We start from the raw sequence: 13,686 nt of genomic DNA, 5'->3' as shown, positions 1-13,686 counted from the left end.
CCGACTGAGCCTGGGTTCTCCCAAGGTTTTTTTTTCTCCATTAGGTCACTTGATGGAGTTTTTTCGGTTCCTTGCCACTGTTGCCTTTGGCTTGCTCAGTTGGGGATATTTTGGGGATATTTAATTTTATTTTATCAATTAATAAATTCCACTAGAAACAAACCTTGTTGTATTATTTTATTTTAATTTAATACTGTGAAGCTGCTTTGATACAATCTGTATTGTGAAAAGCGCTATACAAATATACTTGATTTGATTTGATATATAAATTATAAAAAATTATTTCATTAATTATTAGCTTTTCATCAGCTCACAAACCCCAGTTTGGGAATACCAAATAGTTTTCAATAATTTCAATAATTTCAATATCATGAGCAGGAAAAAACTGTTCAGAAATCAAATAAAGATGATCTCGTCTGAACTGACAACTTGATCGAAACAAGCAAAATCTGTGTGTGTCTGTGTGTGTGTGTGTGTGTGTGTGTGTGTGTGTGTGTCTCACTCTCTCTATTAGTTGTGTGTAAAGTGTTTCCTGGCTGTATTGACATCTGACCTGAAACACACACACACACACATACTGTACACATAGTCACACACTCATACACACAGTCACAGGTGCTGTTGTGGGAGGCACTTGTCTTTGCACGGTTCTCCCTAATCAAGCCACAGGAAGCCGCTTCTCCTCAGGGAGTGTGTGTGTGTGTGTGTGTGTGTGTGTGTGTGTGTGTGCGCGCGCTCTCTCGCTGTGGTTCATGTGGAATAGATTAGTGTTTGATGGTAAAGCCAGACCCCAGTGTGTGTGTGTGTGTTGGAGCTCTTGATGTTGCTCTACATCTGTACAGCATTATGGCAGTTGCAGGTTGATGGAATAAAGTCCAAAGTGAGGGGCGGAAGTTGGAACTTCCGCAAAAAAATAATGAATGTTAGTTGGCTAGTTTGTTAAGTGTCTATCTTAAAAGTGTGTGTTTTCATGCATGTGTATGATTATTGCATGTGTGTGTGTTGTGGGTCAGTTCAGCACAGGTGCAGCAAGCGAGTCACACTGATAAGGTGTAGAGGGAGAGACTGTGTGTGTGTGTGTGTTGTGGCTTTCGTGACTGCTCTGGTTTCACTCCATCTGCTCCTGATCTGCAGCAGTAAACAGACTCACTCCTGCCGCATTTGTTCTCCAGAAGTGAATGATTCCTCAAATCATGTGTGTTGTTGAGCAGAGGTGTGCTGCTACTTTTAAATGATGCTCCGATTTCACCTGCTGGACCAAAAAATCCCACAGACACACATCGAAGGAGAAACCAGAGCCACATCTACAGACCAAACAGGAAGAAAACACCTAGCAACCACCTAGCAACCCTGAACTCATTAACAACTGCATAGCAACACCGCAAAACACTCGAAACACCCTAACTGCATAGCAACACTACAAAACACTCGAAACACCCTAACTGCATAGCAACACCTTAACGCAATCGAAACACCCTAACTGCATAGCAACACTCTAAAACACTTGAAACACCCTAACTGCATAGCAACACCGCAAAACACTCGAAACACCCTAACTGCATAGCAACACCATCAAACACTCGAAACACCCTAACTGCATAGCAACAGCCTAAAACACTCGAAACACCCTAAAACACTCGAAACACCCTAACTGCATAGCAACACCCTAAAACACTCGAAACACCCTAACTGCATAGCAACACTCTAAAACACTTGAAACACCCTAACTGCATAGCAACACCCTCAAACACTCGAAACACCCTAACTGCATAGCAACACTCTAAAACACTTGAAACACCCTAACTGCATAGCAACACCGCAAAACACTCGAAACACCCTAACTGCATATAAACAGCCTAAAACACTCGAAACACCCTAACTGCATAGCAACACCCTCAAACACTCGAAACACCCTAACTGCATAGCAACAGCCTAAAACACTCAAAACACCCTAAAACACTTGAAACACCCTAACTGCATAGAAACAGCCTAAAACACTCGAAACAGCCTAACTGCATAGCAACACTCTAAAACACTTGAAACACCCTAACTGCATAGCAACACCCTCAAACACTCGAAACACCCTAACTGCATAGCAACACTCCAAAACACTTGAAACATCCTAACTGCATAGCAACAGCCTAAAACACTCGAAACACCATAACTGCATAGCAACACCCTCATACACTCGAAACACCCTAACTGCATAGCAACACCCTCAAACACTCGAACACCCTAACTGCATAGCAACAGCCTAAAACACTCAAAACACCCTAAAACACTCGAAACACCGTAACTGCATAGAGACAGCCTAAAACACTCGAAACACCCTAAAACACTCAAAACACCCTAACTGCATAGCAACACCCTAAAACACTTGAAACACCCTAAATGCATAGCAACACCCTAAAACACTCAAAACACCCTAACTGCGTTGCAACACCCTCAAACACTCGAAACACCCTAACTGCATAGCAACAGCCTAAAACACTCGAAACACCCTAACTGCATAGCAACACCCTAAAACACTCGAAACACCCTAACTGCATAGCAACAGCCTAAAATACTCAAAATACCCTAAAACACTCAAAACACCCTAAAACACTCAAAACACCCTAACTGCATAGCAACACTCTAAAACAGTCGAAACACACTAACTGCATAGCAACACCCTAAAACACTTGAAACACCCTAACTGCTTAGCAACAGCCTAGAACACTCGAAAAACCCTAACTGCATAGCAACACTCTAAAACACTTAAAACACCCTAACTGCTTAGCAACAGCCTATAAAACACTTGAAACACCCTAACTGCTTAGCAACAGCCTAGAACACTCAAAACACCCTAACTGCATAGCAACACCCTCAAACACTCGAAACACCCTAACTGCATAGCAACAGCCTAAAACACTCGAAACACCCTAACTGCATAGCAACAGCCTAAAACACTCAAAACACCCTAAAACACTCAAAACACCCTAACTGCATAGCAACACTCTAAAACACTCAAAACACCCTAACTGCTTAGCAACAGCCTATAAAACACTTAAAGCGCGTAGGAATGTGTGCGTTAACAATGGACAGGTGCTTCGCTACAGCAGAAAAATACAGCCAGAACTCAATCTCCATGTTATTGAACCCCCCCAGAGTCATAGTCTGATCTCTTTCACAGACGTGTGTGTGTGTGTGTGTGTGTGTGTCAGATGCTTCATGGGAAAGTCCTCCATCTGTGCTGAAGTCTCTTGGTCTCCATAAAACTCCTCAAACTTCGCCCTCGAGCTCTGGAGACATCACTAGTTCTCTTTTGAGTTTCATTTAGGTTTGTCTCAGATTTTTCTCTCACAATTCCTTGGGAAAAAATAAAACAACATTTTCTCATCAGAAACAACTTAAAGTTTTCGTTTGCTCTGCATTTAGTCACAGAGCTGTCTTGGAGAAACATTTGAGACGTTAGAGAGATCTCTAATCTGTGATGTTTTTGTTGTCATTTGAGGTGAATTTAGGAAGATCTTCTGTTTCTGTATATCTGAGGGTCGTTCTGTCCTTGTACGCCCACTGTGGGTTTATCCCAGCACAATATTCCCATCCGGCATGTTCCCAGTGTTCCTGCTAGTCATTACAGCACAGTTTTCCAGACGGGAATGCTCTGCTATTTGTGCGCTGATGTCATCACTGATCCGCCGCAGCTGCTTCTCTCACACTCGCACTAAATTATTGTGTTGCAACACTTTGGGAACACTGCAAATTGTTCCTGGGAAAGTGTTTCTCTCCTGATATTATAAAGAGCAGTTTTGCTGGCTGCTTCTGTCTTTTCTCTAATGCTTCTTCATGCATGTCATGGTGATCTTGATTGCATAATCTAAAGTGAAATGCATGTTGAGAGTGTGTGTTGTGTCTTCAGTCGTCCTGATCAGTGTGTGTTGTGTGTGTGTGTTTCAGGTATACGCCCCGTCTGCCAGCACTGCCGATTATAACCGAGACTCACCAGGTTACCCGTCTTCTAAAGCACCGGGCAGCAGCTTTCCCAGCTCCTTCTTTATGCCAGGTAAACACAGAACAACTGCCTAACACACTCTGAATACCCTAAAAACCACATAGCAACAGTCTTAAAACACCCAGAACACCCTAGCAACTGTATAGCAACAGCCTAAAACACTTGCATCACTCTAGAAACAGCATAGCAACAGCCTAAAACACTCAGAACCCCCTAGTGATTGCATAGCAACTGCCTAAAACACTTGAATCACCATAGAAACAGCATAGCAACAGCCTAAAACACTTGCATCACCCTAGAAACAGAATAGCAACAGCCTAAAACACTCAGAATACCCTAGCAATTACATCATAACTGCCTAAAACACTTGCATCACCCTAGAAACAGCATAGCAACAGCCTAAAACACGCAGAACACCCTAGCGACTGCATAGCAACTGCCTAAAACTCTTACATCCCCCTAGAAACAGCATAGCAACAGCCTAAAACACTCAGAACCCCCTAGCGATTGCATAACAACTGCCTAAAACTCTTGCATCACCCTAGAAACAGCATAGCAACAGCCTAAAACACTCAGAACACCCTACCGATTGCATAGCAACTGTCTAAAACTCTTGCATCACCCTAGAAACAGCATAGCAACAGCCTAAAACACTCAGAACCCCCTAGCAATTGCATAGCAACAGCCTAAAACGCTTTCATTACCCTAGAAACAAAATAGCAACAGCCTAAAACACTCAGAATACCCTACCGATTGCATAGCAACTCCCTAAAATTCTTGCATCACCCTAGAAACAGCATAGCAACAGCCTAAAACACTCAGAACCCCCTAGCGATTGCATAGCAACAGCCTAAAACACTTGCATCACCCTAGAAACAGAATAGAAACAGCCTAAAACACTCAGAACCCCCTAGCAATTACATAGCAACAGCCTAAAACACTTGCATCACCCTAGAAACAGAATAGAAACAGCCTAAAACACTCAGAACCCCCTAGCAATTACATAGCAACAGCCTAAAACACTTGCATCACCCTAGAAACAGAATAGAAACAGCCTAAAACACTCAGAACCCCCTACCGATTGCATAGCAACTCCCTAAAACTCTTGCATTTCCCTAGAAACTGAATAGCAACAGCCTAAAACACTCAGAATACCCTAGCGATTGCATAGCATCAGCCTAAAACACTCAGAATACCCTAGCGATTGCATAGCAACTGCCTAAAACACTTACATCCCCCTAGAAACCACAAAGCAACAGCTTAAAACACTCAGAACACTTGTTAACTATGGAAGGGTGCTTCACTACAGCAGAATCAAACCAGCCAGAACAAAATATCCATGTTATTGGACCTCTCAGGTCCAGAAGTCAAAGCCCGATTCAACTCTGATCTTCTCTCTGTGTGTGTGTGTGTGTGTGTGTGTGTGTGTGTGTGTGTGTGTGTGTGTGTGTGTGTGTGTGTTTCATGAATGATTTCAGACGGTCATCACAGTACAGACCCATGGAGCTCGTCCGGCAGTATGAACCAGCCCGGATACAACAGCATGCTGGGAAACTCCACACACAGCGCTCAGAGCAGCAGCTACTGCGGCCTTCACCCACACGAGAGACTCGTGAGCGCATTTACTCGCATATCTTCACCAGCTTAAAGGTGCACTGTGTCATTTTTAGCGGCATCTAGTAGTGAGGTTGCAACCAGCAGAAGTTACGGTGGCCGACAGGAAGTGATGTCGTCTGAGACAGCAAAGAGTAGTTCAGCAATGAGGTTTCTTTACAAAGATAAATTAAGAAATTAGGTTTACTTAATTATTCAGTAAAACGATATGTTATTGCTAATATTATTGTTACTTGTTCATCATTGTGTCAGTGTTTTATTCGCTGACTTTAGCTTGCTTCTTTCCACGAAGAACAACATAGTGACGAAACGCGTTTGTCCGTTGAGGGCCACTGTAGAAACATGGCGACCCGCGGTGTGTGTAGACAGAAATGCTCATTCTAAGGTAATAAAAGCATAACTGTTCATTATGTAAGGTCTTTATACACCACTGAAAACATAGTTATGTATATGATATTGCATCTCTGTCAACAGATCCTCCTAAATATTACACAATGCACCTTTAAGATTAGTTCAGCAGACTTGTGAGTTTTTAAACAGTGTCCAATGATAGCACTGCAAAAAACTTTTCTTACTTAGTATTTTTGTCTCGTTTTCAAATATCTAAAAATTCTTAAATTAAGATGAGTAAAATACCATAAGATTTTATTTCTTGTTTTCCGGGGGAATTAATCCAAATTAAGTGAGTTTTTGCTTAAAACAAGCAAAATTATCTACCAACCCCATTGGCAGATAATTTTGCTTGTTTTCCCCCAGAAAACAAGACATAATATCTTATGGCATTTTACTCATCTTGATTTAAGAATTTTTAGATATTTGGACTGGAAACAAGACAAAAATACTAAGTAAGAAAAGCATGTTTGCAGTGAGCGAGTGCTTCCAGGATGGAGTTTAAAATAAAGGTGCTCTATGGTCAAAGGTTCAACAATGATAAACGGTTCAAGTGTTAATTTAGGACTCGGCCTCATCTGTTGGATAACCCTCTTTCTCTCTGTGTTCTGCAGAGTTACCCGTCACACTCGTCGGCTGAGATTAACCCCAGTCTTCCTCCCATGTCCAGTTTCCATCGGAGCGGCGGGTCGAATCACTACAGCACGGCGTCTTGCTCCGCAACCACTAACGGGACCGACAGCATCATGGGTGAGTCTGGAGTGACTTCCAGTTCACAAGGATATGCGGAAGCAGAAAAAAATTCTGTATTATGAATTTTTAAGGCCAGACAAGTAATTTGTTGAGGTCAATTTGTAAAGAAAGACTACGCGCCTTCCCACGGGTCCTTGAAATCCTTGAAAGTTTGTGAATCTGAAAAAAAAAATTCAAGGCCCTGGAAAGTTGTTGAAAATAAACACACACAGATACAGGTCCTTGAAACTGCTTGAATTTATTTTGTTCAAGAAGTTTATAAGTTTACTCCATATTATTCCCTCTGGTCCGCTAGTGTGTTATTTCACCAACACTTCATGGCCTATGCATACTAGCTTTACGTTAGAAATGTAATAACCATTCTCCTACATTGGTTCTTTATTTGTTTCAAACAGCAGACTTAATATTTATCCATTTCTGGTCATAATTTGGGGACAGTGAGCGTCTGAACCGTTGTGCCGCTGCTTATATTGATCACGCAATAAAAATGCCCAAAGCCAGTCGTGTGTGGATGAGCGTCTGGAACTGGTGGACGTTGTCCTGCTCCACTCCCTTTCAATCGGATCGAAATTTCATTCGGATCGAGCTCAATCGGATCGATGGATGGAAGGATATTAGGGTAATTGCTTTGAGAGAAGGAGCCAAGGGAGCTACAGGAGATCAGGTTTAGCTGCTCAGTAACATTAGTTATTAATAAACCGATTTAGTCATGTAAAGATGGTCAGTAACTGTTTCTGATCACCTGATCAACATCATTGGTCATTCCTCCATCTGTCAGTTCCAAAATCAGCCTTAATATTGACATGCACGTTTTCTGTTTTCAAAATGTTTTTGTGAATACTGAGTAAATGTTAATTGTCTAAAGCAGTGGTTCTCAACTTTTTTTGACTCCAAGGCCCTCCATGTTGGCGAAGAAACTTCTGCCGTTATGACAAAGATTCTTGATTTTAAACTTTTTTTATTTATGGAAACTAGGGGTGTCCATTTATTAAATTGAATTCAACTAATTTAAATTAAAAATAAATGTTTAAATAATCATGTTAAAATTATATTAAATTATATTAAAATCATAACATTTAGATTGTCATTATATATTTTAATTAAAAAAATAAGTAAAAATTAAAATCAAGGATTAAATAATTATATTAAAAGTATATCAAATTATATCAAAATTAAAACATTTTATATTACATTTACATTTTACATTTTATAAACAATATATATATATATATTATTGAAATATCAATAATGGGAACATCCTAGGGAATATGAAAAATGCAACATAATATATTTAAATATAATAAATTCATTACTGAACCCTGAACAACATTCAGTTCTTGAAACTTTTGAAATGTACAGAATATACATTTCAAAAGTTTCAAGAACTGAATGTTCTTCAGGGTTCAGTAATGAATTTATATGAATTTATTATATTTAAAAATATATATTTTTAACTCACAAATGAAATTTCTCAGCAATTTCTACTTAATAAAATATTTTTGAGTTTGACGTAACTAGAACAATGTGTATTCATTATTGATATTTCAATAATTTTTTGTTTAATTGTATAAATGTCCATGCTTTTTGTTCATATATGTCCAGGTTTTCCAAGACCGTGAGAATACTGGTTGTTGAGGGAACAAATTATTTTCTTTATTTTCTTATATTTTCTTTATTAATCTTATTTAAAAGCTTGTTTTGTCTTATATTAAATAATTTTAAGCCATTTTGAAGTCCCATTGGGGCCCTGGTTGAGAATCACTGCTCTGAAGTGTTCATTTAAAGTCAGCACTTTTGTCTTCATCTAAACGGATAGGAGTTTGAAAGCTCTATAATCTGTCTCTCTCTCTGTTGTGTTTCAGCGAATCGATCGTCGAGCGGAGCAGGAACGAGTTCGCAGACGGGAGACGCGTTAGGAAAGGCCCTGGCTTCAGTGAGTCAACAGGTCTCATCTCAGCAACACACAGCTGCAAAAGACAACATGAAACCACATTCACAACTTGTTTTATGCTTCGACCAATAGCAAACCACAACCATTCAACCATCCAGTCAATCCCTCATGGACCAAATCAAGCCCCGCCTACATTTGTTCTTGTTTGATATACGGTACAGTAGACGAGAAAAGACTATCGCAACTTCTGTTTCATGCGGGCTTTAATACAACAGACATTTATTAAGAGAGTAAATGTGGTTTCATGTTGCCTTTTAAACATCTTAGCCAGCAGAATCTTTCAGAGGAGTCACACAAACGCTCCTGTAGGGAGTTTGCACATGATGTTGTGTGTTTGTGGCGTTCTCGTTTGTCATTGCTGTGTGTTTGTTGTCGTTGTAGATCTATTCCCCCGACCACACCAATAACAGCTTCTCATCCAACCCGTCCACTCCTGTGGGATCACCTCCGTCGCTCACAGGTAACTGTGTGTGTGTGTTTATTCTCAACAGATTGTTAAACACACACACTGTTTGCGCTGATGTCAGTCACCTGATAACACTCTAGTTCTGCTTTACTGCTCACTGTTTACTATACATTATAATGAGTATGATTATTTATACGAGTATTTGAAACATTATGATGATCAACATTTTCAACATTTAGTAGGTGCCACTGAGTTTATTATAGTTAACTAAAGCGCAATTCAAAGCGTTTCGTATGTTGCATTTTTCATATTCCCTAGGATGTTCCCACCTACACTCTGAAGAACACTGGGTTAAAAACAACCCAATGTTAACCCAAGGGCTGGGTAAATACAGGACAGAACACATGTTGGGTTCATTTTACCCAGCAGATTGGGTTGTTTATTTAACCCAGCACACACTGGGTTATAGTTCATTTATAAAACTAGCTTCTTTTTTTTACTTCATACATGAATTAATGTTTACAGATTAACTTAAATTATCTAAACTTAAAAAAAAATACTCCACACAACTACTGGTTTGCTTGAGAATTCCTTTATTTTCGGTCATATTTTACAGTATAGCATATTTTATATGGTTATGAATACATATTGCATACATTTAACTCAACCCCTGGGTTGTTTTATCTGATCCAGGATCTGGGTTACACAAACACTACCCAAACACTGAGTTGTTACGTCTGACCCAGGATCTGGGTAACGCAAAAACTACCCAAACACTGGGTTGTTACGTCTGACCCAGGATCTGGGTAACGCAAACACTACCCAAACACTGGGTTGTTACGTCTGACCCAGGATCTGCGTAACACAAAAACTACCCAAACACTGGGTTGTTACGTCTGACCCAGGATCTGGGTAACGCAAACACTACCCAAACACTGGGTTGTTACGTCTGACCCAGGATCTGGGTAACGCAAACACTACCCAAACACTGGGTTGTTACGTCTGACCCAGGATCTGCGTAACACAAAAACTACCCAAACACTGGGTTGTTACGTCTGACCCAGGATCTGGGTAACGCAAACACTACCCAAACACTGGGTTGTTACGTCTGACCCAGGATCTGGGTAACACAAACACTACCCAAACACTGGGTTGTTACGTCTGACCCAGGATCTGGGTAACACAAAAACTACCCAAACACTGGGTTGTTACGTCTGACCCAGGATCTGGGTAACGCAAACCCAAACACTGGGTTGTTACGTCTGACCCAGGATCTGGGTAACACAAAAACTACCCAAACACTGGGTTGTTACGTCTGACCCAGGATCTGGGTAACACAAAAACTACCCAAACACTGGGTTGTTACGTCTGACCCAGGATCTGCGTAACGCAAAAACTACCCAAACACTGGGTTGTTACGTCTGACCCAGGATCTGGGTAACGCAAACACTACCCAAACACTGGGTTGTTACGTCTGACCCAGGATCTGGGTAACACAAAAACTACCCAAACACTGGGTTGTTACGTCTGACCCAGGATCTGGGTAACACAAAAACTACCCAAACACTGGGTTGTTACGTCTGACCCAGGATCTGGGTAACGCAAAAACTACCCAAACACTGGGTTGTTACGTCTGACCCAGGATCTGGGTAACGCAAACACTACCCAAACACTGGGTTGTTACGTCTGACCCAGGATCTGGGTAACGCAAACACTACCCAAACACTGGGTTGTTACGTCTGACCCAGGATCTGGGTAACGCAAACACTACTCAAACACTGGGTTGTTACGTCTGACCCAGGATCTGGGTAACGCAAACACTACTCAAACACTGGGTTGTTACGTCTGACCCAGGATCCGGGTAACGCAAAAACTACCCAAACACTGGGTTGTTACGTCTGACACAGGATCTGGGTAACACAAAAACTACCCAAACACTGGGTTGTTACGTCTGACCCAGGATCTGGGTAACACAAAAACTACCCAAACACTGGGTTGTTACGTCTGACCCAGGATCTGGGTTACACAAAAACTACCCAAACACTGGGTTGTTACGTCTGACACAGGATCTGGGTAACACAAAAACTACCAAACACTGGGTTGTTACGTCTGACCCAGGATCTGGGTAACACATAAACTACCCAAACACTGGGTTGTTACGTCTGACACAGGATCTGGGTAACACAAAAACTACCAAACACTGGGTTGTTACGTCTGACCCAGGATCTGGGTAACACATAAACTACCCAAACACTGGGTTGTTACGTCTGACACAGGATCTGGGTAACACAAAGACTACCCAACACTGGGTTGTTACGTCTGACACAGGATCTGGGTAACACATAAACTACCCAAACACTGGGTTGTTACGTCTGACCCAGGATCTGGGTAACACAAAAGCTACCCAAGTACTGGAAAAATAACCCCAAAAATGTACCCAAAAGGCTCAACCCAGGATTTGGGTAGAAAAAATAACCTTTTTTAGAGTGTAAACGCACTTCATCTTAATGCCTGATTATCACGTCATTATTCGAGTCGGCATGAAAACGACCGCCGGCTAATTGCAATGTCTCAGAGTGCCAAAGTTATTAGACCGACAACCATTAAATGCGCAAGTGCAAATTAATATTTAAACTTAAACATGCGAGGGAAGTTTAAGTAACTAATTTAATAATTTTCTCATTTGCAGCGGCGCGGATACATGCAAAATTTATTTGCACATGAATGTGGCTATAATTATGTGCTAATTAGCATTTGGAAATGAGGTTTAATAATACAGAGAAGTGTCTGAAATGCATGTTTCTATAAAGAAGAACAATTTGAAAAAACACAACATAATTAGGCGTGATATACGTGACGAGCGGATGCACAAACGCAAACAGGTGAAGGTCAGAGAGAAGGAATAAATGAGCGCCACTCCTCTCTAATTACCGGCGTGAACCGGGCCGCGTTTGCATCTTAACATGAGCGCGTGAAAGAGAGACGAAGGGAAGAATAACGAGGTGTTATTAGCATTGGGGTCGTCACCTATCAAAGGCAGAGTCGCCCCACCAGCTGATGAGCTTCACATCTACACCGATCTCACATAGAGAACCACACAAAAGAAAAGAGGACAACAAAGAGAAAGACGGGATGATTTATTCCGCTGGAGTGAATGACAGTTAATTGGTCGGGTTTGAGTGTCGGATCAACAGGAAAAAACTGGTTTAGAGGATATATGATAATGTTTTACAAGTAAAAGTGTCATCAATTTCCCCATCGGGATCAATAAAGTATCTATCTATCTATCTATCTATCTATCCATCCATCCATCCATCCATCCATCCATCCATCCATCCATCCATCCATCCATCCATCCATCCATCCATCCATCCATCCACCAATCTGTCTATCTATCAGTCATCTATCTATCTATCTATCTATCTATCTATCTATCTATCTATCTATCTATCTATCTATCTATCTATCTGTCCATCCATCTATCCACCAATCTGTCTATCTATCAGTCATCTATCTATCTATCTATCTATCTATCTATCTATCTATCCATCTATCAACCAATCTGTCTATCTATCAGTCATCTATCTATCGATCTATCTATCTATCTATCTATCCATCCGTCCGTCCATCCATCCATCCATCCATCCATCCATCCATCCATCCATCCACCAATCTATCTATCTATCTATCTATCTATCTATCTATCTATCTATCTATCTATCTATCTATCTATCTATCTATCTATCTATCTGTCCATCCATCTATCCACCAATCTGTCTATCTATCAGTCATCTATCTATCTATCTATCTATCTATCTATCTATCTATCTATCTGTCCATCCATCCATCCATCTATCCACCAATCTGTCTATCTATCAGTCATCTATCTATCTATCTATCTATCTATCTATCTATCTGTCCATCCGTCCATCCATCCATCCATCCATCCATCCACCAATCTATCTATCTATCTATCTATCTATCTATCTATCTATCTATCTATCTATCTATCTATCGGTCCATCCATCCATCTATCCACCAATCTGTCTATCTATCAGTCATCTATCTATCTATCTATCTATCTATCTATCTATCTGTCCATCCATCTATCCACCAATCTGTCTATCTATCAGTCATCTATCTATCTATCTATCTGCACAAAAAAGAAGTGGACAACAACATTAGACCAGCTACAAGTAGTTAAATATTTAAAAGTTGAGTCCAGACATATCTGCTTTTGAGTATTAATATCAGTATTTATTGATATTGTGTTGACATTTGAAATCACATTATCACTGTTGTATGTTTTTGATTTTTCTGTTTGTATTTTACCTTGTGAATCACTGTGAGCTGCGTTGAAATAAATGTGTTTGAGGAGTGTAGATGTTGACAGTGATGATGATGTTGGTCTCGCTCCTCCAGCTGCCAGTACGGCCGTCTGGTCCAGAAACGGTCAGGGATCTTCATCTCCCAGTTACGAGCCACCACTGCACTCACTGGTAAGAGATCAAACTCTGTTCCTGTCAATTCTGTTCAGCCTTCAAGAAATAATACAGGCTTTGCCATGATGTTTGCCAA

The 13,686-nt window shown here is 40.7% G+C and overlaps 1 protein-coding gene across 1 annotated transcript in view; it reads left to right on the top strand.

Annotated features, from left to right (window-relative positions):
• tcf4 (transcription factor 4) overlaps positions 1 to 13,686 on the top strand; it is a gene marked incomplete at its 5' end in the record, with an annotated part of 172,686 nt that overhangs the window by 134,272 nt on the left and 24,728 nt on the right. The window contains 6 exon segments of the mRNA XM_084138193.1: positions 3,940 to 4,045; positions 5,473 to 5,606; positions 6,613 to 6,748; positions 8,614 to 8,684; positions 9,084 to 9,162; positions 13,531 to 13,607. Of these exon segments, the coding sequence (XP_083994319.1) occupies positions 3,940 to 4,045; positions 5,473 to 5,606; positions 6,613 to 6,748; positions 8,614 to 8,684; positions 9,084 to 9,162; positions 13,531 to 13,607 (603 nt within the window).

This window comes from Abramis brama (assembly GCF_963993115.1).
Source record: "Abramis brama genome assembly, chromosome: 15".
Taxonomy (NCBI): Eukaryota; Metazoa; Chordata; class Actinopteri; order Cypriniformes; family Leuciscidae; genus Abramis; species Abramis brama.
The sequence above is the reverse complement of the archived record's forward strand: the minus strand, read 5'-3'. Positions and strand labels throughout refer to the sequence as shown.